The sequence below is a fragment of the Musca domestica genome, unplaced genomic scaffold, assembly GCF_030504385.1.
Source record: "Musca domestica strain aabys unplaced genomic scaffold, Musca_domestica.polishedcontigs.V.1.1 37, whole genome shotgun sequence".
Lineage (NCBI taxonomy): Eukaryota > Metazoa > Arthropoda > Insecta > Diptera > Muscidae > Musca > Musca domestica.
In genome coordinates this window covers 6,941,414-6,965,520 of record NW_026712321.1, presented here as the reverse complement: position 1 = coordinate 6,965,520, position 24,107 = coordinate 6,941,414, and the positions used below count along the sequence as shown (strand labels likewise).

The 24,107-nt window shown below is 35.1% G+C and overlaps 1 protein-coding gene across 1 annotated transcript in view; it reads left to right on the top strand.

The window, feature by feature from the left end:
- Positions 1-24,107, top strand: part of LOC101888476 (uncharacterized) — a 186,998-nt gene that overhangs the window by 126,175 nt on the left and 36,716 nt on the right. The window contains exons 6-8 of the mRNA XM_059126116.1: positions 16,858-17,009; positions 17,085-17,292; positions 17,402-17,532. Of these exons, the coding sequence (XP_058982099.1) occupies positions 16,858-17,009; positions 17,085-17,292; positions 17,402-17,532 (491 nt within the window). The remainder of the gene's footprint in view (positions 1-16,857; positions 17,010-17,084; positions 17,293-17,401; positions 17,533-24,107) is intronic.

Sequence of the window (24,107 nt, the reverse complement as noted above, 5' to 3'; positions counted from 1 at the left end):
TATTTTGAGAGGGGATTTGAGCAATTGAAAATGAAGGTCATTAAAGACAAGAACCGCGTTTAAGTTAATTTTTAAAATTGAAGATATTAAAGATATATTGTAGGCAAATGCAGCATACTTTTAGGTATCACTAATAAAAATTATAAACTTGAAAAATATTTCTAATCTTGATGTCACTGTTGGTTATCGTAAATTTTATAAATAGAATACATCAAGAATATATTTTGTATTCAGAATTCATTCTACATATCTGCCCATTCGATCGAAGAAACTTCTAAGGCCATCTCTCTTTAAGATATCATAACTTGAAACAAAAATATCAACGCCATCTATAGTTAGATTCCATTCCAAAGCTGTTCGGATTCTCCCATGACTAAATTTTCAACATACAACTATTTCAAATTATAATAATTTATTTAAATAAATTAATATACTTTAATATAATATACTTTTTAAACATTTCAGTTTGAAATACAGATGGCGTTGCTGCCAACTTCTGTCATTTTCTGCTTCTTTAAATGTAATATAAATTTCACATTGAAAAATATGGTTTACAGTTCAAATATACATCATAAATAAACAAAATCTTCTATCTTCAAAAGGTTTTTGAAATTTCTCCAATCTCTAAAATTTTAGAAGCAGATGGCGTTCTCTTAAGACTTATAAATATTAGTGTCTCAAAACGAATTGTGAAGAGTCCTTCCATCCTATTTTATTTCAAGAGATGGCGTTACTCATATAGAAAACGGCCCTGGTGTAAACCTTAAAAGATAAATATTTTTGTTTGCCTCAAAAAATGCAACCAACTCCAGACTGCTGTCATTTCTAAGCCACTCGTCCGACGGCTGTTTAAATTATTCCTGTGACAGCTCATATATGGTTCACAAGCGTGCAAAAGCATTTTGTTGAGAATTTTCCAGAAAAAAAGTTATTCGAGATGGAACTCAAGCGTGAGTGGACGGAAGAAAACAGCAACATCAGCAGAAATGGTTCGAAAATTAAAGAAGCGACTTGATCGAAACATGCGTCGCAGTGGCTCGTAAGCGGAACATATCGCAATATTCCATTCGGCAATTATTAAAAAATGAGCTCGGGGTAAAGCCACCATGGGCCGCCATGACAGCCGATGGTCGCTCTCCGCTCGTATTAATCGACCGTGGCATCAGAAAAAATGCCGAATATTATCGCGAAAATATTCTAGAGAGTGTACTAAAGCCTTGGACACGCAAACATTTTGGCCGCAGACCTTGGATAATCCAGAAGGACTCAGCACGCCACCCAAGAATGGTTACAAACTGAGGTTCCTCGCTTCATTTCCAGCGCACAATGGCCGCCAAAATATCCGAATACCAATCCGTTGGACTATTGTGTCTGGAATATTTTGGAAAGCAAGGTTGGCACTAAAAAAATACCAAAGTGTCGATCACCTCAAGCAAGCGCTTCGCCGGGAAAGGGCCAAAATACCGCAACATTCGGGTAGCGTGCGACGGTTTTATTGGTCGTTTAAAGGCCACAATTCGTGCCAAAGATGACCAATTCGAATAACTCTAAATTTATTCTAAATTTTGATGCTATTTCCGACATTTTTTGCTAAAATTTAAAATAAAAATGTCAAAGTTATGTTGTTTGACTTTGCTGCAGTTTTTTTTATCTCATCCTGTATATAATAATGCTAAAAATTAGAACAACTTCTCGATATATATTACACCCAACGCCACCTATACTAGGAATTCCTAGTCTTTAAAAATATAATATTCTTCAGAGTATTTTCATGGCATACAAAATATTTTGCAATTCGTAAGGCAAGAATATAATGAATTAAATTAAAATATATAATAAACTTAAAAATTAAAACAACTTCTCGATATATATTTTGCCCAGCGCCACCTATACTTGGAATTAATAAGATTAAAAAATATATTTTTTTTAGAGTTTTTCCACGGCATATAAAACATTCTGCCATGCGTAAGTCTAGAATAAATTAAATTTTTTAAATATATAATTATGCCAGAAATTAGGACAACTCCTTGATATATAGTTCAGCCAGCGCCACCTATATTTGGAATTAATAATCTTTAAAAAAATAATATTTTTCAGAATGTTTTCATGGCTTATAAAACATTCTACAATACGTAAGACTAGAATAAACTTAATTAATATTGCTCAAAATTAGGACTACTTCTCCATACATATAAGCTAGCCAGCGCCACCTATACTTGGAATTAATTATCTTAAAATATATATTTTTCTTCAGAGTATTTCCACGGCATATAAAACATTCTGCCATACGTAAATCTAGAATAAAATGAATGAAAACGTATAAAAAATGCTTAAAATTAGGACAACTCTTCCATATAAATGTAAGCTAGCGCCACCTATACTTGGAATTAAAATTCTTTAAAAATATAATATTTTCACAATATTTACAGGGCTTATAAAACATTCTGCCAAACGTAAGTCTAGAATTAAATGAATTCAACATATGAAAATGTTAAAAATTAGGACAACTCCTCGATACATATATGTGAGACAGCGCCACCTATTATTTCCAAGTATAGGTGGCGCTGACTAACATATGTGTATCGAGGAGTTGCCCTAATTTTTAGCATTATTATATATTTTAATCATTTTATTGTAGCCATGAAATTAATAATCTTCAAAAATATAATATTTTTCCGAGTATGCTTCAATATTTTCATGGCATAAAATAGAGTATTTTCTTGATGAGGAAAAAAAGTCGAAATTTCTGTGGGAAAATCCCCTTGTCATAACTCAATTAATGATGTAACACATAAAACTATCCCTTCACTGGCCACAAATAATTTATGTGGGATACTCACTAAGTCAGCACGGTCATGAAATTTCAGGACACTTGATCAATCTTGTAATTGATTATGTCCTCTGTATTGATAGTTCACAGATTCCAGTAAGTGGTTGCTAAACAAGGACTTAACACCCTCTATGGAAGCCAGAAACACCAAACGATTTTTATAAGGGATGAATTTACCAGGACATCCCCTTTCGATGCAATAAATGCAATATGAAACCACAACACTTTATTGGTGGTGAGATAATTACAAAACTGATGCTGCTGGTTGGGTGAATGCATCATAAATTTTGTCCACACACACCAAATAAACCCATCAACTATATGATGTCCTTTTGAACAATTAACAATAAAAACAAGAACACCATAGACAGGCGAAAAAACAATTATGGCATCAAAAGGAATCAAACGATGATTACAACAATGGCCAGCGATATAATTGTTTGGTGGCTGGATGGCAAAGGACATTGTTTTCAATTTTCACCCAAAAAGGAAAAAAACACGAAAACGAAATGAAATGAAACAAAAGCCCATTGTCATGCGACTTGTTTCTTATTAAGAAGGGAGTAAACATCCTGCCGGTGAATCATGATAGAGAAAAACTGTTTATGGGTTTGTTTTGTTGTTTCTTATTTCGGGGAATATTACAGCAACAAAACACTGACATGGAAATACCCCAAGAAACCCGTAAAAATTGGATAATTGCAAGGGCACGTGTTTCCGCCAACGCTGCCGGCCGTCATCTCACCCTCTGAGTAATTGCACAAACGTGCTTTGATTATTCGAGCGTACCAAAAAAGCAAACAGAGGCTATTTCCGGTTTTATTTGTCTGCTACTGTCGAATGCAATGGGGGTGGGGATGTAGAGGAAGGAGAAAGAGCAAAAAATATTAATTAAACTGCTTTTGTCATAAAATTCCCCAACAACAAATTTGTTTATGTTGTCATTTGAGAGAATCCTCTCCCCCATAAGGAACAGGTAGAAAAACATTTATAATCAACATCCTTTCCCCCTTCCAAAAAATTTTGTCTGAATATTTGGCAATGACTGAATCCTTTTTAAAATTTATTTATTTTTATTTCCCAAGAAATTCCTTTTTTAAAAGGGATCTCTTAATGTCCAACAAATCCTTTGGTGTTTTATTACTTAATTGTAAAGGATATTTTTGTATCACTTTTTTTAACCCATGTTGTTTGTTTTGTTGTTGTTGTTGCCTCCAAATGTTTGACCATTTCCTATGGCTGCCATCACCCGGGTGATAAGTCTTGTTGTCCTTTATTATTATCACCATCATCTTTGTCTGCTCCCAGTGTCTCTCTCTGTTTCTGGGGATTACAATTTGCTTAACGCCACCCCCCCCCCTCCCCTTGTGCAAAGTTTACAAATCTCCATAAATCATAAAAAAGTGTTTTATGTCATTTGTCCAAAAAAAGTATTAATTGGATTGCTTTATCTTTTTTATTGCCTAAAATGAAATGAAAACGAAAAAAAAACTTGAAAATTAGTCATGTAATTGGATCGGGAAGAGGACATAAATTAGAAATGTTAGGGAAAAATAAATAAAAAATTCTTAAGGACAATTTTTTATGAAGGCTCTTAAGTGATATCCTAAAAGTAGGCAACAATTTATTACACTTTTTTATATTTTATATAAAGTTCTAGAGAAGCCATTATCATACAACAGCAAAATGTCTTCTCATAGGATGCCTCATTATCATTTCATGAGGAAATTAAAATTTCTCTTCATAGAAAAGCTATAGATCTTCTCACAGAAGAGCTATAGGTCTCCTAATGGAAAGATTTAGCTTTATGTCTTCTCAAAGAGGTCTTCTCACAGAAGAGCTATAGGTCTCTGCTCATAGAAGAGCTATAGAGGTCTTCTCACAGAAGAGCTATAGGTCTTCTCATAGAAGAGCAGTCATAGGTCTTCTCATCGAAGAGCTATAGGTCTTCTCATCGAAGAGCTATAGGTCTTCTCATAGAAGAGCTATAGGTCTTTCCATAGAAGAGCTATAGGTCTTCTCATAGAAGAGCTATAGGTCTTCTCATAGAAGAGCTATAGGTCTTCTCATAGAAGAGCTATAGGTCTTCTCATGGAGGACCAGAAGGTCTCCTCATAGAATACCAGAAGGTCTTCTCATAGAGGACCAGAAGGTCTTCTCCTACAAGGACAGAAGGACTTCTCCTACCAAGACAGAAGGTCTTCTCATAGAAGACCAGAATGCCTTCTCATAGAAGACCAGAAGGTATTCTCAAAGAAGACCGAAGGTCTTCTCATAGAAGACCAGAAGGTATTCTCGTAGAATACCAGAAGGTCTTCTCATAGAGGACCAGAAGGTATTCTCGTAGAATACCAGAAGGTCTCCTCATAGAGGACCAGAAGGTCTTCTCCTACAAGGACAGAAGGACTTCTCCTACCAAGACAGAAGGTCTTCTCATAGAAGACCAGAATGCCTTCTCATAGAAGACCAGAAGGTATTCTCAAAGAAGACCGAAGGTCTTCTCATAGAAGACCAGAAGGTCTTCTCAAAGAAGACCGAAGGTATTCTCATAGAAGACCAGAAGGTCTTCTCATAGAAGACCAGAAGGTCTTCTCATAGAAGACCAGAAGGTCTTCTCATAGAAGACCAGAAGGTCTTCTCATAGAAGACCAGAAGGTCTTCTCATAGAAGACCAGAAGGTCTTCTCATAGAAGACCAGAAGGTCTTCTCATAGCAGACCAGAAAGTCTTCTCATAGAAGACCAGAAGGTCTTCTCGTAGAAGACCAGAAGGTCTTCTCGTAGAAGACCAGAAGGTCTTCTCGTAGAAGACCAGAAGGTCTTCTCGTAGAAGACCAGAAGGTCTTCTCGTAGAAGACCAGAAGGTCTTCTCGTAGAAGACCAGAAGGTCTTCTCGTAGAAGACCAGAAGGTCTTCTCGTAGAAGACCAGAAGGTCTTCTCGTAGAAGACCAGAAGGTCTTCTCGTAGAAGACCAGAAAGTCTTCTCATGGAAGACCAGAAGGTATCCTCGTAGAAGACCAGAAGTTCTTCTCGACCTTCTCTTAGATGACCAGCAGGTCTTCTCGTAGAAGACCAGAAGGTCTTCTCGTAGAAGACCAGAAGGTCTTTTCCTAGTAGACCAGAACGTCTTCTCTTGGAAGACCGGCAGGTCTTCTCGTAGAAGACCAGAAGGTCTTCTCTTAGATGGTCTTCTTCTCCTAGAAGACCAGAAGGTCTTCTTTTCCTAAAAGGCCAGAAGGTTATCTTTTTCTAGAAGGCCAGAAGATCTTCTGTTCCTAGAAGGCCTGAAGGTTTTCTTTTCCTAGAAGTCCAGAAGGTTTTCTTTTCCTAGAAGGCCAGAAGGTTTTCTTTTCCTATAAGGCCAGAAGGTCTTCTTTTCCTAGAAGGCCAGAAGGACTTTTTTTCCTAGAAAGCCAGAAGGTCTTCTTTTCCTAGAAGGCCAGAAGGTCTTCTTCTCCTGGAAGGCAGGAAGGTCTTCCTCTCCTAGAAGGCCAAAAGGTCTTCTTTTCCTAGAAGGCCAGAAGGTCTCTTTTCCTAGAAGGCCGGGAGGTCTTCTTTTCCTAGAAGGCCAGAAGGTCTTTTTTTCGTAAAAAACCAGAAGAACTTCTTCTCATAGAAGGCCAGATGGACATCTTCTCATAGAAGGCCAGAAGGCCTTTTTCTCATAGAGGAATAGTAGGTATTCTTCTCCTTGGAGGCCAAAAAGGCTTCTCGTAGAAGACTAGAAGGTCGCCGAATAGAAGACCCGATCTATATAAAATTTCTATGAAGAATGGAAAATTTATTCTGCTCCTTAATATATGCAGTATTTTATAGTTGTAAATTTATATCTATCGCCATGGTGCTTTAATAAACAGCATGCAAGGAAATCGTCTACTAAAGCCTCAAAGTATGCTCTATTCTTTATAATTTCTTTTTTGTTTGTGTCTTGCATTTAAAAATTCCATTAATCTTCGTTTTCGTTTCTAGTTATTTTCCTTTCTTTTGCCATATGTCACGTTGGAAAAAATATACAACGCGCGTTTGTCCATGTTGTGTTTGTTGATGCCCAAAAGTAGGCCATGTGTTTTGTTGCTGTTGGCTTGTACATTTGCCACGTTTTTCCAAGTAGAAATAAATTAAATTTTTTTGTTTCTTAAATTTATTTGCCCAAGGCAAATCAACTCCTCCGTGGTTGATATGTTTTGGAAAAAGTTGAGAGAAAAACACTTTTAAATTAATTAGAATATTAAATTTCGTAAGAAACAGCGGGTTCTTTTGGAGTTTTTTTTTTTTTTTTTTTTTTTTGTAAAACACAAAGGTTTACTTTAACTTTAGGTGTTTTTTACACACCCACCCCGATCACCAAATCCACCTGTTAAAGTCAAGGTCTTATCATCACCTTAAATGTCAGAAAAGTTTTAAAGGATTCCCTTTCATTTCATTCTTCACTTTACTTTTTTTTGTGTTTGACTTTCCATATATTTTTATTTTTTTGGTATTTGCCTTTGTTCCACACAGCTAATCGCTTTTGTTTTTCTTCTCCGGCTTTTTTTTTTTGCATCGTCTACTTTGAAAGCCAATTAATTTAAATTATTTGCAAGTGACTTCACAAAGTCTTCTAATGGAACGTTTTTCTGTATTATCTTTAGATGCATAATTACCTTTGACAAATCAACTAACCAGCCAACCGTACAAAAAATGGCATGCCAACCAACGAATGAAAAGAAAAGAAAGGAATTAGGAATGCTGCAAAAATTCCGGAGATTTTGTGGTGGATAAGGGGATGGGGGGAGGTATTGGAATATGAAAATGGTTGAATTTCTTAATTGGGGATAATTTTCCAAAAAATGATAATTTTTAATGAGATAATTGATGAAATAATGAAGTATAACTATAGGCTCTAGATAAATGTTCATAATAAATAATAAGTCTCTCATAAAACAGGCAATAATGTTGCATATTTTTAGGGGTTCTTATATCCCCCACCATACTATGGAGGGTATATTTGTCATTCCGTTTGTAACTCCTCGAAATACTCATGTCAGACCCAACAATGTATATATTCTTGATCAGCGTAAATTTCTAAGTCGATCTAGAGATGTCCCTTTGTTTGTCTGTCTGTCTATTGTAATCACGCTATCTTTCGAACGAATTGAGATAGAAAGCTACAATTTCGCACACATTTTTATTTTGCCAGTAGGCAGGTTAAGTTTGTAAATGGGTCATGTAGGTCCACGTCTTCGTATAGCCCCCCATATAACGGTACCTCCCGATATTCGGTATTTTGGTGATTTAAGCGACATTATTCACCGGAATTGTTTCAAATTTGGTATTTGAAGTTCGTAATGAATGCTACAACCTATAACAGAAAGTTGTCTCTGCAGGTCCACGTCTTCATATAGCCCCCATTCGACGGTACCTCCCGATATTCCATACTTTGATGATTTTACCGACAGTATTCATTGGAATTGTTTCAAATTTGGTATTTAAAGTTCGAAATGGATACTACAGCCTATGACAGAAAATTTTCTGTTCAGGTCTACGTCTTCGTATAGCCCCCATGTAACGGTACCTCCCGATATTAGGTATTTTGATGATTTTAGCGACAGTATTCACCGGAATTGTTTCAAATTTTGTATTTGAAGTTCGTAATGAATGCTACAACCTATAACAGAAAGTTGTCTCTGCAGGTCCAGACAGAAGACGTGCAGGTCCACGTCTTCGTATAACCCCTATATAATTGTACCTCCCTATATTCGCTATTTTGATGATTTTAGCAACATTATTCAACGGAATTCTTTCAAATTTGACATTTCAAGTTCCAAAGGGATAGTAGAGCCTAAGACAGAAAAATTACTGTGCAGGTCCACGTCTTCGTATAGCCTCCATATATCAGTACCTTCCTATATTCGGTATTTCGACGAGTTTGGGTACAATACCCACCGATATTGTGTGAATGCCGTATTTAAATTTCGTAATGGATGCTACAGCCTCTGACAGAAAATTCTTTGGCTGGTCCAGGTCTTCACAAAGCTCCAATATAACGCTACCTCCCTATATACAATATTTTGATGATTTAAGCTACTTTCATCGCCGTTTATTTCAAGTTATCGAATTTGAATATGGCAATGGCTTATGACAAACAATGCCCATGTAGGTCCACGTCGTATAGACCCCAATAAAACGGCTATATTCGGTATTTTTAATATTTAAACAGAATTTTTTAAGGATTTTATTTTTTTGAAAATTTCCAAATTCATTCCAAACGGTGGAGGGTATTCAAAGTTCGGCCCGGCCGAACTTACTGTTTTTAAACTTGTTACATTTTTTTTTTTTAATTTTGGTGACTGAAAGCAAAAAATGTCGGAAATAGCATCAAATTTTAGAATACGTTTAGATTTGTTCGAATTGGTCACCTTTGGCACGAATTATGGCCTTCAAACGGCCAATGAAAACGCGGCACGCTGCCCGAGTGTTGCTCTGTGGTATTTTGGGCCCATTCCCGGTGAAACTCTTGCTAGAGGTGGTCGACACTTTGGTATTTTTTAGTGCCAACGTTGATATCTAAAATACTCCAGACACAAGAGCCCAACGGATTGGTATCAGGAGATTTTGGAGACACAACAGCCCAACGGATTGGTATCCGGAGATTTTGGTGGCTATTAAGCGCTGGAAATGAAGCGAAGAACCTCATTTTGTTACCATTCTTGGATGGCGCGTGCTGAGTACGATGGTGCCGAGTCCTGTTGGAATGTCCAAGGTCTGCGGTCAAAATTTTTCCAGAATATTTTCGCGATAATATTCGGCATTTATTCTGATGCCACGGTCGATTAGTACGAGCGGAGAGCTACAATCGCCTTGAGTTCTGGTGGCCAACCGAAGGTGCACATTTTCAGTTGACCTCTTTGGCACGTAAAGACGATCATTTTGTTTGATTACAAACTGCTGGACAAAGAATGTTTTCTCATCGGAGAAAACCAAATTCGGCAGTTCACCACTTTCGGCTAAGCCAAGCAACTCTTTAGTTTTTTTGAGTCTATTTTCTTTCCGGTGCGGTGTTAGTTCTTGCACTTTTTGGAATTTCAATGGCTTCACCCCGACCTCATTTTTTAATATGTGCCGAATGAAATATTCCGATATGTTCAGCTCACGATCCATTTTTCGGCCAATGCGAGGCGGGTTTCGATCAAGTCGCTTCTTTACTTCTTGAACCATTTCTGCTGATGTTGTTGTTTTCTTCCGTACACTTCATTGACATCGGACTATGCTACCAGTATCGCACGGTAATGAGACACAAAAGATTTATTCACATTTAAATGCTGGAGTGCTCTAACGATAGCCACATGTGGTTTTCCAGCCAAATATAAAGAAATCACGTTTCTGGAAAATTCTCACAAAAAAGCTTTTGTTCGGTTGTAAACAATATAATGGGCTGTCATTGGAATAATTTTAACAACTTTCGGACGATAGGCTTAGACATGACAGCAGTCTGAAATTGGTTGCAAATTTTTCATCTCACCCTCAAAGTCTAATCGGACGAAGATATATATGGAAGCTATATCTAAATTTTGACCGATTATCTGCAAATTATAATAGGGGTCTACCTTGGGTAAAAAAAAATTATTTGTGCAAAATTTCATCTAGATTCGGCAATAAATGCAACCTGTTCTTTGTTTTCAAAAATACATGGACAGTCGGACGGATATGCATAAATCGACTCAGAAAGTGATTCTATGAAGATCCTCAAAATTAACTATGGGTCTATCTCGCTTCCTTCTCCCTGTTTCAAACAAATACACAAATATATAATACCCTGACCACCTTATGGTGTAGGGTATAAAATTTATAAACTATTACCTTATTTTACACAAGGCCTAAAAATAAAATCTTAAAGAATGAAGCCTACTTCTAGGCTTTACTTAGCATAAATTTCCTAAAATACTCTATTTTGCTTTTATTTAATAGTTCCCTCATTTGATATGGGAAAGCTCTGTAATAAATAAAACTTTTCTTAAATTCACCATAACTTAATGTCTTACATGAAGCATGCCTTTAGACTTTGGCTTAAATTCTAAAAATAGAAAAATCCCCACTACTATTTAAATGAAAATCCTGCGTAAAATCCAATTTTCCATAAAAAAAAGAAACCTCAGGATTATCAATGTTTGCCATAAACAGTTTTTATGATTTAAATTATTCCGCACTCGAAAACCCTTTACTTATTTTCTAGTTCATTAAACATAATCCCCTCAAGAAAATTATGAATAGAAGAAAAACTTTCAACATTGAGCTGCGTGTTAAGGCGTGTTATCCTCTCGAAACACTAAAAGTTGATAGACAAGCAAGAATCGTTATAGAGAAAGAGGTGGTGGAGAGAAGGAAGAGAGGAGAGGGACTTCAAAGTACTAAAAAATTCATTTACAAAAGTAGTACTATTAAAATATATAATCTACTTTTAGGCTTCAATCAAACACAGCAACTTATCAATGCCTGGGCTTTAGGCATTTTACTGCCATAACGTCTCTCTCTCTCCCTCTCTCTCTCTCTCTGCAAGGCATATTAAATCCTATTTGCAACTAAATAGCGCTTAAATTTGTTTTTTTTTTCTTCATTCCACCAAAAATTAATTATTTCACCCTTACGGCAATATAATAAAACTTGAGAATTGTTTTTGCCTTCCCAGTGCTTTTCTCCCTAGTTTGCAAGAAAAAAATGCTGCATACTTCTGGGGATTTCCCAGGAAAAAATCAACTCTGCTCTGTATTTAATGTGCAATTGCAAATACTAAGTCCATTCATAAATTCTAGCATTACCATTAAAGTGGTAAATTACTAAGAAGGGAGTAGGGGGGGGGGGGGGGGGGGGAAGGGGAGTTTTTCACTCTACCATTGCAATTGCAAATACTTAATGGCTTTTCATTTGTAGGCTTAGCTCGGTAATAGTTTCATAATCCAATAGCAACTCCACATTTTTTTCCTATTATTATGATTGCGTGTCAAAATTTAATTGACTTGAAGTGGGCATTGTGTGCAAGAGAGTTAGAGAAGGAGGGGAAAGGGAGGGGGGAGTTCTTGAATTACATAGCAATTAGTTAAATGAATTGTGTTGTAGCTAGAAATTAAGATGGCCATGAACATTGTTGGTGGGTGTGAAGGTGATTGCAGGTGGTGGTGGTAAATGAAAGCAAATAATTGAGTTCTCGTTTAGACCCAAGACCTTTTGAGAGGTCTTGTATTAATAGAAAACCCATTGTGGGGATTTCTATACATGAAAAAAATAAATTATTTTTGAGAGGTCCGCTGAAAATTATCTAGTGACAGGCCTTCCGTAAAAACTTAGATTTCTGGTCTTCCATTGCAAAAAGGACCTTAATATATATTATGCGATCTCCTTCGGGCCGTTTTTAAGATCCCATACTTCTTCTATGGAAACTTCTTCTTTACCTTTCAATTCAAAATAGAAAAAAATATTTTCAAAATTTAATAAAATACTATTTTTTAATAAAAATCATTAACAATTCATGCCATTTATGCTGCACCCTAACATATGCAGGATTTTTTTGGTTTTAATTTAAAATTATCAACAATTGGTGGCTAAAAACAATAGGGCGAAAAAACTTTCAATTGAAGCCTTAAAGTAGGCTTTATTCTTTACTCTTTCTTTTTTTTTGTTTGTGTCTCTGATATATGGCAAGTCACGAATTAAAAATTAATAACCTAAATCGAGTTTTTGTCCACTTTGTATTTTTTTGATGCCTAAAAGTAGGCCATGTGTTTTTTCAGTATTGCTTTTTTATTCGAGATTTTCAAAATAGATACAAATTTATGGTATGTTCCAGAAATGCAAGAATGTAAACGTTTTTTCTACGATAACCGATTTTCCCATTATGATATCGAAGAAAATTGCAAAATTTGTAGATTCTTGCAGGTAAAGGTACAGAGCATTAATTCGTTTTTTTACCCTCCACCATTGTATGGAGGGTGTATTAAGTTTGTCACTCCGTTTGTAACACCTCAAAATATGCATTTCAGACCCCACGAAGTATATATATTTTTGATCAGCATAAAATTCTATGTCCGTCCCTCCGTCCGTCCGTGGAAATCACTCGTAATTCCGAACGAAATGAAGTAGGTTGATGCAATTTTACTCAAATGTATATTACGACCGCAGGACTTTTGATATTGAAAATGGGCCATATAGGTCAACGATTTGGTATAGCTCCCCTATAATGGTACCTCCCTATTTTCGGTATTTTGGTGATTTAAACGACATCATTCACCGGAATTGTTTCAAAATTTCGTTTTTAAATTTCCTAATGGGTACTACAGCCTATGACAGCAAATTGTCTATGCAGGTCCCATTTTCGGTATTTTGGCGATTTTAGTGACATTGTTACTAAAGCCTATGACAGAAAATTTTTTTGTGCAGGTCCACGTTTAGGTATAGCCTCCATATAACGGATCCTCCCCATTTTCGGTATTTCGGCGATTTTAGTGACATTGTTACCCGAAAATGTTTCAAATTTGGTATTTGAAGTTCGTAGTGGATACTAAAGCCCATGACAGAAAATTTTTTTGTGCAGCTCCACGTTTAGGTATAGCCTCCATATAACGGATCCTCCCCATTTTCGGTATTTCGGCGATTTTAGTGACATTGTTACCCGAAAATGTTTCAAATTTGGTATTTGAAGTTCGTAGTGGATACTAAAGCCCATGACAGAAAATTTTTTTGTGCAGCTCCACGTTTAGGTATAGCCTCCATATAACGGATCCTCCCCATTTTCGGTATTTCGGCGATTTTAGTGACATTGTTACCCGAAAATGTTTCAAATTTGGTATTTGAAGTTCGTAGTGGATACTAAAGCCCATGACAGAAAATTTTTTTGTGCAGCTCCACGTTTAGGTATAGCCTCCATATAACGGATCCTCCCCATTTTCGGTATTTCGGCGATTTTAGTGACATTGTTACCCGAAAATGTTTCAAATTTGGTATTTGAAATTCGTAGTGGATACTAAAGCCCATGACAGAAAATTTTTTTGTGCAGCTCCACGTTTAGGTATAGCCTCCATATAACGGATCCTCCCCATTTTCGGTATTTCGGCGATTTTAGTGACATTGTTACCCGAAAATGTTTCAAATTTGGTATTTGAAGTTCGTAGTGGGTACTAAAGCCTATGACAGAAAATTTTTTTGTGCAGGTCCACGTTTAGGTATAGCCTCCATATAAAAATTTATTTAAGCGATATTATTCACCGAAAATATTTCAAATTTTGGTATTTGAAGTTTGTAGGGGATACTAAAGCTTATGACAGAAAATTATCTGTGCAGGTCCACGTCTTCGTATAGGCACCATATAACCTCCGAATATTCGGTATTTTCACGATTTTAGCGACATTATTCACCGGAATTGTTTCAAATTCGGTATTTGATATTCGGTGACAATAAATTGCTTATGTAGGTCCAGGTATTATGCAGGTCCCCGATATTCGGTACTTTCATGATTTTTGCGATATTATTTACCGAAATTGTTTCAAATTTTGTATGTAAAGTTCGTAAAAGGTACTACTGCCTAAGAGAATAAAAATTACTTTTGAAAGACCACGTCTTGGTATAGCCTCCATATAAGGGGTTGGGAGGTAATTTCCTTCGATTTTTTTTTTTTTTTTTTTTTTTTTTTTTTGAAAATGTTCAATGTTGGCTGGTATTAAATATGGTTCGGCCCGGTCGAACTTAGCTGCTGTTTTACCTGGTTAATTTGTGTTTTGCATATACAAATTCCATTAACTTTTCGTTTCTTTTGCCATACGGTGTTGGGGCTATTCAAATTTTGATTGGGCCCAAAATGTTTGTAACTCCTCGAAATATTGGTCCTAGACCAACGATGTTAGATATGGATATTTCTATCTCACCAAGCTGATTCGAACTAGCTTTTTGTGTCCGTATGTCCATGTTCAGGTCGCAATTATGGCCGAATCCTCTCCAAATTTGGCATGGAGTTAGAGTTAGGGTCAGAATAGAAACCTGCTATTTTTGGAGATGATGAAGAAATATTTAGAGGTTGAAATGGACCAAAAACATGAAAAAAATCGTGATTTCCCCAATTGCTCTACTGGTAACAATTATAGACTGATCGGCAACACTTTGTAGCACCTCGTAATATTTGTCCCAAGTGGTTAAGTATGGATCTTCCTATAGATCATCGCTGAGCTGATTCGGTCCAGCTTTAAAGGGGTTGAAATGAACCCGAAATAGAAACATTCCCTGATTTTGAGTTGCCCTACAGGTTTTGCATGTGGCTTTAAGGCAGGTAAGAAGCCTACAATTTTGGATGGTCATTGGATAGTAGTAAAGGGTCTACCTATATCTTGGTTTTCTTTCCAGTCAAAAAGATTTCAAGTCTACAAAAACTTCAGCGTTAAATACAGGATAGGATTGTAGGGTATCACATGGTCGGCCTTGACCAACATAGGCCTTTACTTACTCGGAAACATATTTCCATAATAATTAAAACAAGTAAAAAAACCTTAAGTTCAGCCAGGACAAACTTTTAATACCAACCACCTTAGGGAAAAAGGAAACAGTAGAACCCATTATGACCTACAAATACCAATTTTCAGACGAATTTGGGAAAAAAGTGGCAAAAATCACCAAAATACCGAATATCGGGAGGTACCGTTATATGGGGACTATGCGAAGACGTGGACCGATCGATATATCTCATTTTCAATACCAACCATCCTAGACACAATACAAATTGCTCTGCTTAATTTTGGTGCTCTAAGTCAAATAATGTGGGCTGTATCGTGATTTCAACAGACAGACGGACTGGCAGGCAGACGGACAGTCAGACAGACGGACATCGCTGAATTGACTTAGAATTTTATGCTGTTTATGAATATATACGACGAATATTTAAGGATGTTACAAACGGAATGACAACGTAATATACCCTCTTCCAAGTTGGAGTGTATAAAAAGGATTAATTTCAATAATATCCGATAACACATTACATTTTCGACCGAAAACAGGCTTTCCTCAAGCCCCAATCTTGACCACTGTAATACCCATAAAAATTTCAGAACCCACTCTCCCTTAATTTATGCCATTTCATTTAAGTAAAAAAAAAAACACATAACCCACCTCAGGGGGCATATGAACTTTATGATTAGCAACATACTTTTAGGATGAGCTTTTCATACCATTGACCTAAAAAAAAAAACACAACAACATGTAATAAAACTATAACTATGTGTGTGTGTATGTATATAAGATAAATATCTTTATTAGCCATCGTAACATGTTACCCCGACATTTGCAACTAAAAATGACCATTTCTGTATAACAACGACGAAAAGTAATTTATTTCTTTCGTTCAGAGCAACAACGCCAACAAAAAATAGCACAAGAATAAATAAACATGGTTCAAAGGTTTACAACAACAACAACAACAACGACGACGACGAATATGAACGACATTTAGAAGTAGCACAAATAGATGAAATAAATAAATGAATATTCAGGTGTACAAAAGTCATTTTCATCTTCAAATGAGACAGAGAGGGAAAAAATTACAATCTTGTGCACACTCACACACAAACATAGACTCACCCCCAACCCACTATTCAGCCTCGCAAACGGAACTCCCCACCCATCCACTTAGCAAAGGCAAAAGGAAAAAGAAGAAATGAGAAACGGACGTATACAAAACATTTTGAAAGATTCAAACAGATTAACACAGATTAAAAGATAAGGCAAACGGGAAATACGAGAGTGGGAAAGAGAGAGAGGGAGAGCAAAAAAGAAAAACCCCACCCCACCAACAACTATTCTTTGTGAGTAATAGAAAAATGCAACAAGAAAGCCAAGGAAAATAGTTGTTAGAAGTTGCCATTACAAATGGTAGGATTTGAAAATTGTAGAAGCTTTGTGGGAAGGGTGCTCCCACAACAAACAACCTTTGCAAATGATATTCCTCATAAAGAGATGAGATATTAAAAGCAATCTTATTCCATTTCCATCTTTTATTTTTTCTTCTTCTTCTTTCAGTGCCTCCCCTAAGCTTATTGTTGCAAGGCTTAAATCATGCCCTGGTGGCTGGAACCCGCACTCATGTTACCTGCACCTCAGTGGGTGCCCGTCCGGCACCACAAATCATTTGGTCAAAGGGTGGCCAAATTCTTAAAGGAGCCACACAATCGGTAAGCCGCAAATAAAAGAAGACAAATTATTGAGAGAAATATTTTCTTTATGCGATGAATATTCCTCTTTTGCAGACTTCGGTTGATGGCAATACCACAGTATCGGAGTTGATCCTTATACCCGTGCCGGAGGACAATGAACGGCAAGTTCAATGTTCAATTTCATTAAATCCCCAAATGACTTCGCAACATTTGCCCGAGGGTCATACCAGTGTCACCACGGTATTGGGCAATGGCAACATGGGCTTGTTTCTAAAGGATTCAAGGGTTTTGAATGTGACACGTAAGTATTGGGAAAAAAGACATTTTCCATATTCTTTTGCAAAAAAAAAAAAAAAAAAAAAAAAAAATTAATTAAAAATTATTATTTTTCTTTATTCCATATAAAACAGATGCTCCAATTGTCTCCCTGAGCCTGGGCGCCCCTTTGGATCCCAACAATCTGCTAAAGGGTACTGATGTCTTCCTGGACTGTGAAGTTAGAGCTAATCCCGCAATCACCAAAATTGAGTGGTATCACAATGTGAGTATTCAAAATTAAACTTAAATATGAGTTGAAACCAAATATATTTGAAAAGGAAATATAAAAAAATAAAATTTTGTTAGTCGATAAAAAAGTTATCGGTTCCGAAATGGTTCGATAACAAAGTTATCGACATTAATATGATAAGTTTACCAAGCTTTTAGCACAAAAACAATTCGAGAACACAGTTATCGGTAAAAAAAATTGTTCGATAACAAAGTTATCGGTCATAAATATATATATATTGATACTGAAGTAATCGCTGCAATAATGATTCGATATTGATACCAATACGATTTTAAAACAGTATTATGGGTAAAAATGGTTTCGATAATAAAAGCTATCGTCATAAACGTGGTACGATTAAAAGTTATCGCTTCAGTAAATTAACAATTACCACCAAAAAGGATTTGAAATGGAAGATATAGGCGTAAATATGGATGCTTACCGATACACATCGACTATTTCTATAGATAAGTTGTTCGATAATATAATTTTCTATAGATAAGTTGTTCGATGACAACATTTTCTGTAGAAAAATTGTTCGATAACAACATTTTCTGTAGAAAAATTGTTCGATAACAACATTTTCTGTAGAAAAATTGTTCGATAACAACATTTTCTATAGAAAAGTTGTTCGATAACAACATTTTCTACAGAAAAGTTGTTCGATAACAACATTTTCTATAGAAAAGTTGTTCGACAACAACATTTTCTATAGAAAAGTTGTTCGATAACAACATTTTCTTTAGAAAAGTTGTTCGATAACAACATTTTCTTTAGAAAAGTTGTTCGATAACAACATTTTCTACGGAAAAATTGTTCGATAACAACATTTTCTATAGAAAAGTTGTTCGACAACATCATTTTCTATAGAAAAGTTGTTCGATAACAACATTTTCTATAGAAAAGTTTTCCGATAACAACTTTTTCGAAAGAAAATTTGTTCAATAACAACTTTTTCGAAAGAAATGGTGTTCGATAACAACATTTTCTATAGAAAAGTTGTTCGATTACAACATTTTCTATAGAAAAGTTGTTCGATTACAACATTTTCTATAGAAATGTTGTTCGATATCAACATTTTCTATAGTTTGATAACAATTTTTTCTATGGAAAAGTTCTTCGATAACCACTTTTTCTATGGAAAAGTTGTTCGATAACAATTTTTTCTATGGAAAAGCTGTTCGATAACAACATTTTCGATAGAAAAGTTTTCCGATAACAACTTTTTCGATACAAAAGTTGTTCGATAACAACATTTGCAATAGAAAAGTTATTCCCTAACAACATTTTCTATAGAAAAGTTGTTCGATAACAACTTTTTCTTTAGGAAAGTGTTTCGATAATAACTTTTTCTTTAGGAAAGTGCTTCGATAACAACTATTTCTATAAAAAGGTTGTTCGATACAACCATTTTCAAAGAAACGTTGTTCGTTGTTTTGATGGAAAATTTGTTCGATAACAACTGTTTCGATAGAATAGCTGTTCGATAGCAACGGTTTCGATAGAAAAGCTGTTCGATAACAGCATTTTCCGATAACAAAGAGCTTCTTTTTTTGTTATCAGTGTAGCTGCTTGGAATGTCTGCACTTCCTTTCCATCTGCACTTACCTACAATTGTAGCAACAACATTTAACATTCTTGCCTCAAGTCCGCAAGCCGGCGCTCAGCTTATGCTGCATAACTTAAGCTAAAAGCCCGACAAAAAAACAGCCGCTCATTAAATTCCGTTATAATAAAGCAAAAAATATGTGCTCGCGAAATAAAGCATTTATAATAACTAGACAGCTGTAAACCAGCAGCAACAACAACAATATGCGGCTTATAATGTTCTTCTTCGACATTTATTTTCTTGCTCCTGCTCCGGTTCTTCTTCTTCGTCTTTGTCGTCATTGTTGTTTAATCGTCTTGCAATGGGCTTACATTAACATTGTTTTGCAAAAGGCTTAAAACTCAAGTTGTTGTTATTTTCCGCTGTTGTTTTTTACTTGTTTTTGTTGGACTTGCTTTTTATTTTTGTCAAGTTTATGTTTATTTACCAACAACTTAAAGTTTCTGCTCATTCCTCGTTAAATAATAAATGTTTATAACTCCATTGTTAATGCCATTTAGAGTGTGGATACGAGACGAGACTTTGGCTCAACACAATTACCGTTACCACCACCATCACCACCCGATCCATCAGCATTTTTGTGTGTGTGAGCATCTAAGTAGAGTGGCCCATTAAGAACCACCCTATCCTACCCTAAATACCTACCACATTGCTAACACTTTCAACAGCCCACTCTACACCACGCCCGGCATGTGGCGTTGGTTATTTATTAAAGTATCACTTGAGACATGAAATCACAGAGGGTTTTGTGTTGGTGTTGTTGTTGCTGTTAGTGAAAAGGGACGGGGTTTGGTTTCATTCCACTTTTTTCTTCGCCTACTCTAATTATGAGCTTTGTTCCTGTGCTTTTGTGTGAGCTGCGTATTTAATTTGCTCTTAAACTGTGTAATTTCAAAACTGTGTAATTTCAAAACTCGAATATCCCTGTGAATTAGAATGAACAGCTGCACAGTAAATGAGCAGAAGTATGGAAAAGTTGTTGGATAAGAGAATTTTGTTGAAAACGGTCTGGCGACAAAAAAATGAGTCTTGTGACGTTATTTACTACGAAAAAGTTTGAAGATTTTATAAGATAATCTTTTATGATACTCTTTCTTAAATGTTGTTTTACAATTTTAACAACATTTTTTATAGAAAAGATGTTCGATAACTACATTTTCTATAGAAAAGTTGTTCGATAACAACAGTTTCTACAGAAAAGTTGATCGATAACAACATTTTCTATAGAAAAGTTGATCGATAACAACATTTTCTATAGAAAAGTTGATCGATAACAACATTTTCTATAGAAAAGTTGATCGATAACAACATTTTCTATAGAAAAGTTGATCGATAACAACATTTTTTATAGAAAAGTTGATCGATAACACAATTTTCTATAGAAAAGTTGATCGATAACAACTTTTTCTATAGAAAAGTTGATCGATAACAACATTTTCTAAAGAAAAGTTGATCGATAACAACATTTTCTAAAGAAAAGTTGACCGATAACAACATTTTCTATAGAAAAGTTAATCGATAACAACATTTTCTATAGAAAAGTTGTTCGATAACAACATTTTCTATAGAAAAGTTAGTCGATAAGAAAATTTTCTGTAGAAAAGTTGTTCGATAACAAAATTTTCTATAGAAAAGTTGTTCGATAACAAAATTTTCTATAGAAAAGTTGTTCGATAACAACATTTTCTATAGAAAAGTTGTTCGATAACAACATTTTGTATGGAAAGGTTGTTCGATAACAATATTTTCTAAAGAAAAGTTCTCCGCTGACAACATTTTTTAAGAAAATTTGTTCGATAACATCATTTTCTATGGAAAAGTTGACCTATAACAACATTTTCTATAGAAAAGTTGTCCGATAACAACATTTTCTATAGAAAAGTTGTCCGATAACAACATTTTCTATAGAAAAGTTGTCCGATAACAACATTTTCTATAGAAAAGTTGTCCGATAACAACATGTTCTATGGAAAAGTTGTCCGATAACAACATGTTCTATGGAAAAGTTGTCCGATAACAACATTTTCTATAGAAAAGTTGTCCGATAACAACATTTTCTATGGAAAAGTTGTCCGATAAAAACAATTTCTATAGTAAAGTTGTCCGATAACAACATTTTCTATAGAAAAGTTCTTTAAAGCAACGTTTTCTATAGAAAAGTTCTTTAAAGCAACGTTTTCTGTAGAAAATTTGAACGAAAACAACATTTTTTATAGAAATGTTGTCCGATAACAACATTTTGTATAGAAAAGTTGTCCGATAACAACATTTGCTATAGAAAAGTTGACCGATAATAACATTTTCTATAGAAAAGTTGTTCGATAACAACATTTTCTATAGAAAAGTTGTCCGATAACAACATTTTCTATAGAAAATTTGTCCGATAACAACATTTTCTATAGAAAATTTGTCCGATAACAATATTTTCTGTAGAAAATTTGTTCGATAAAAACATTTTCTATAGAATAGTTGTTCGATAACGACGTTTTCTATTGAAAAGTTGTCCGATAATAACATTTTCTATAGAAAAGTTGTCCGATAACAACATTTGCTATAGAAATGTTGTTGTTTTCTAGGAAAATTTTGTTCGATAACATAATTTTCTATCAAAATTTGTTCGATAACGACATTTTCTCTAGAAAAGTTTTTCGATAACAAATTGTTTTTATTAAATATATCCTACGTTTTCTGTGATTCATAATAAGTTCGATATCACAATTTTTGCTACATCCGATTACTTGCAAGTCTCCACACCCCATCTATTTCATTATTTCTAATATCCATTGCATACTTTCAGGCGGCACCTTAAAATAGCTATATTCACAAGCACTTTCCCCATTATCTTCATGGTAATGATTCCATAACTAAAGCTTCATTGAATTTTATCACTTTAAAGCTCTCTCTACTATCGATAATAGAACTATTTAAAACAAACAACTTTCTTAACTCTCATCACATTGTCGTTTCTCTTGTCTCTTTATATTTATTTATGGATATTAATTTTCAAAGTTATTACTCCAAAGCAGCACATTACTTTATCAACTGATTAGCATTGAGTTGAGCGAAACAAAAACAAAAAACCGACAACGGAAAGATTGAGTTTAGAAATGTTGCGTTGCGTTTTTTCCCTCTCCTCTCAACTCTCTGTTTCCGTTTAGTCTTGCCTCAATGGCTTTTTATGCAACGATTACTTCTGCACAATTTATTGTCAATGTTATGTCGGTGGCACATGCTTCATGCCACATGAATAACAACGATGAGCGTCAGTCAGTCAGCGCCGGGCTAGTAGAGATGGCAGATTTAGTCGTTGTTGTTGTTCCTGTTGTAGGCTTAAGCGGATCACTACACTTGTGTTTGGCAAATAAGTGATTTCACCATTTTCTGAGCTGATACAACTGGAATTGTGATAAGAATGCTTTACAAACATTTTTTCTAGTTGTTTTTGAAAAAAAAAAAAAAAAAAAAAAAAACGAGAGTTTGAGAGAGCTAGTGGCTTGGAAGCAAATGTGACTGTGTGTGTGTGTCATCACTGCAAGTATGATGAATGGTATCTACCAATATAGGCCGGAAATAAACATGTATGTGTGTCAGAGTGTTTGTGCAATGCCCTTTCTTTGTAGTGGCCCTGTGTAAAATTTTAAATGGGTTTCTATGCTCTACAAATACCATTACATGTGTCTAACTGCGTGTATGTGTGTGTGTCTGTGTGACATATGCATATATTGGCATAAATATGCCGTAAACACTTCTAAACAATTTAACCATAAAGCAGCTTAGTAGACGTATTTTCAAACGAGGAACAAAGGGACAGAGAGAGACATAAAGAGAGGGAGGTAGAGCGAAGTAAAAAAAAATAAAAATGCTGAAAAATTCTTGTCATTGTTGCTTTTTTAGTTGCCTCTGTCGCATTGTGATGCGTAACGACATTGTATTGCTGGAAGTTGTGTTTCCACATTTTGTATGTGTGTGTGTTTGTTGTCTTATTTTCATTCTGTGGAATTCTTTTTACTTAGCTACCACTTGAAATTGCAGTACCCTTTGTAGATGTGAGCTACCAAGTGTGTATGTGTCTGTGTGTGCTGGGTTTACAGCCGATAAATATGCAATGACATTTGTAGCTCAAAAACATGCCATCATCCTCTTTCGGCTCTCTTTCTACGCCTCCTCAAGCAAGCAAGCCTTTGGAGGTCCCCCATCAAGGATGATTGTTTGGAAAATAACAACAATAACGATTTCTATGTTGATACTTAGAAGGCAGAGACAAAAAATTAAAAAATAACAACAACGGCAAAAAAACATCTAACAAGTGAACTTCATAGACTGGCAAATAGGGTTTAGTTCAATGCTGCGTATAATAATGGCAGGAGTGGCCAGACATAGATAAGCTGTAGCAAAATGCAAATGTTCAAATGAAATTTTCTGATACAAAATGATTCGATAATGGAACCCATTGTAAAATCTCCTATCCATAACACATTTTACAAAAAATGTATGTATTTTGCAAAAAATGTGTTATAATTTTTGTCGATAAAACACCTTTGAAATTAGATCCCATAGCAAACATTTTTAAAAAGAAAAGTTGTCCGATAACAAACTTTTCTATAGAAAAGTTGTCCGATAACAAAGTTTTCTATAGAAAAGTTGTCCGATAACAAAGTTTTCTATAGAAAAGTTGTCCGATAACAAAGTTTTCTATAGAAAAGTTGTATGATAACAAAGTTTTCTATAGAAAAGTTGTCCGATAACAAAGTTTTCTATAGAAAAGTTGTCCGATAACAAAGTTTTCTATAGAAAAGTTGTTCGATAACAAACTTTTCTATAGAGAAGTTGTTCGATAACAAACTTTTCTATAGAGAAGTTGTTCGATAACAAACTTTTCTATAGCGAAGTTGTTCGATAACAAACTTTTCTATAGAGAAGTTGTTCGATAACAAACTTTTCTATAGAGAAGTTGTTCGAT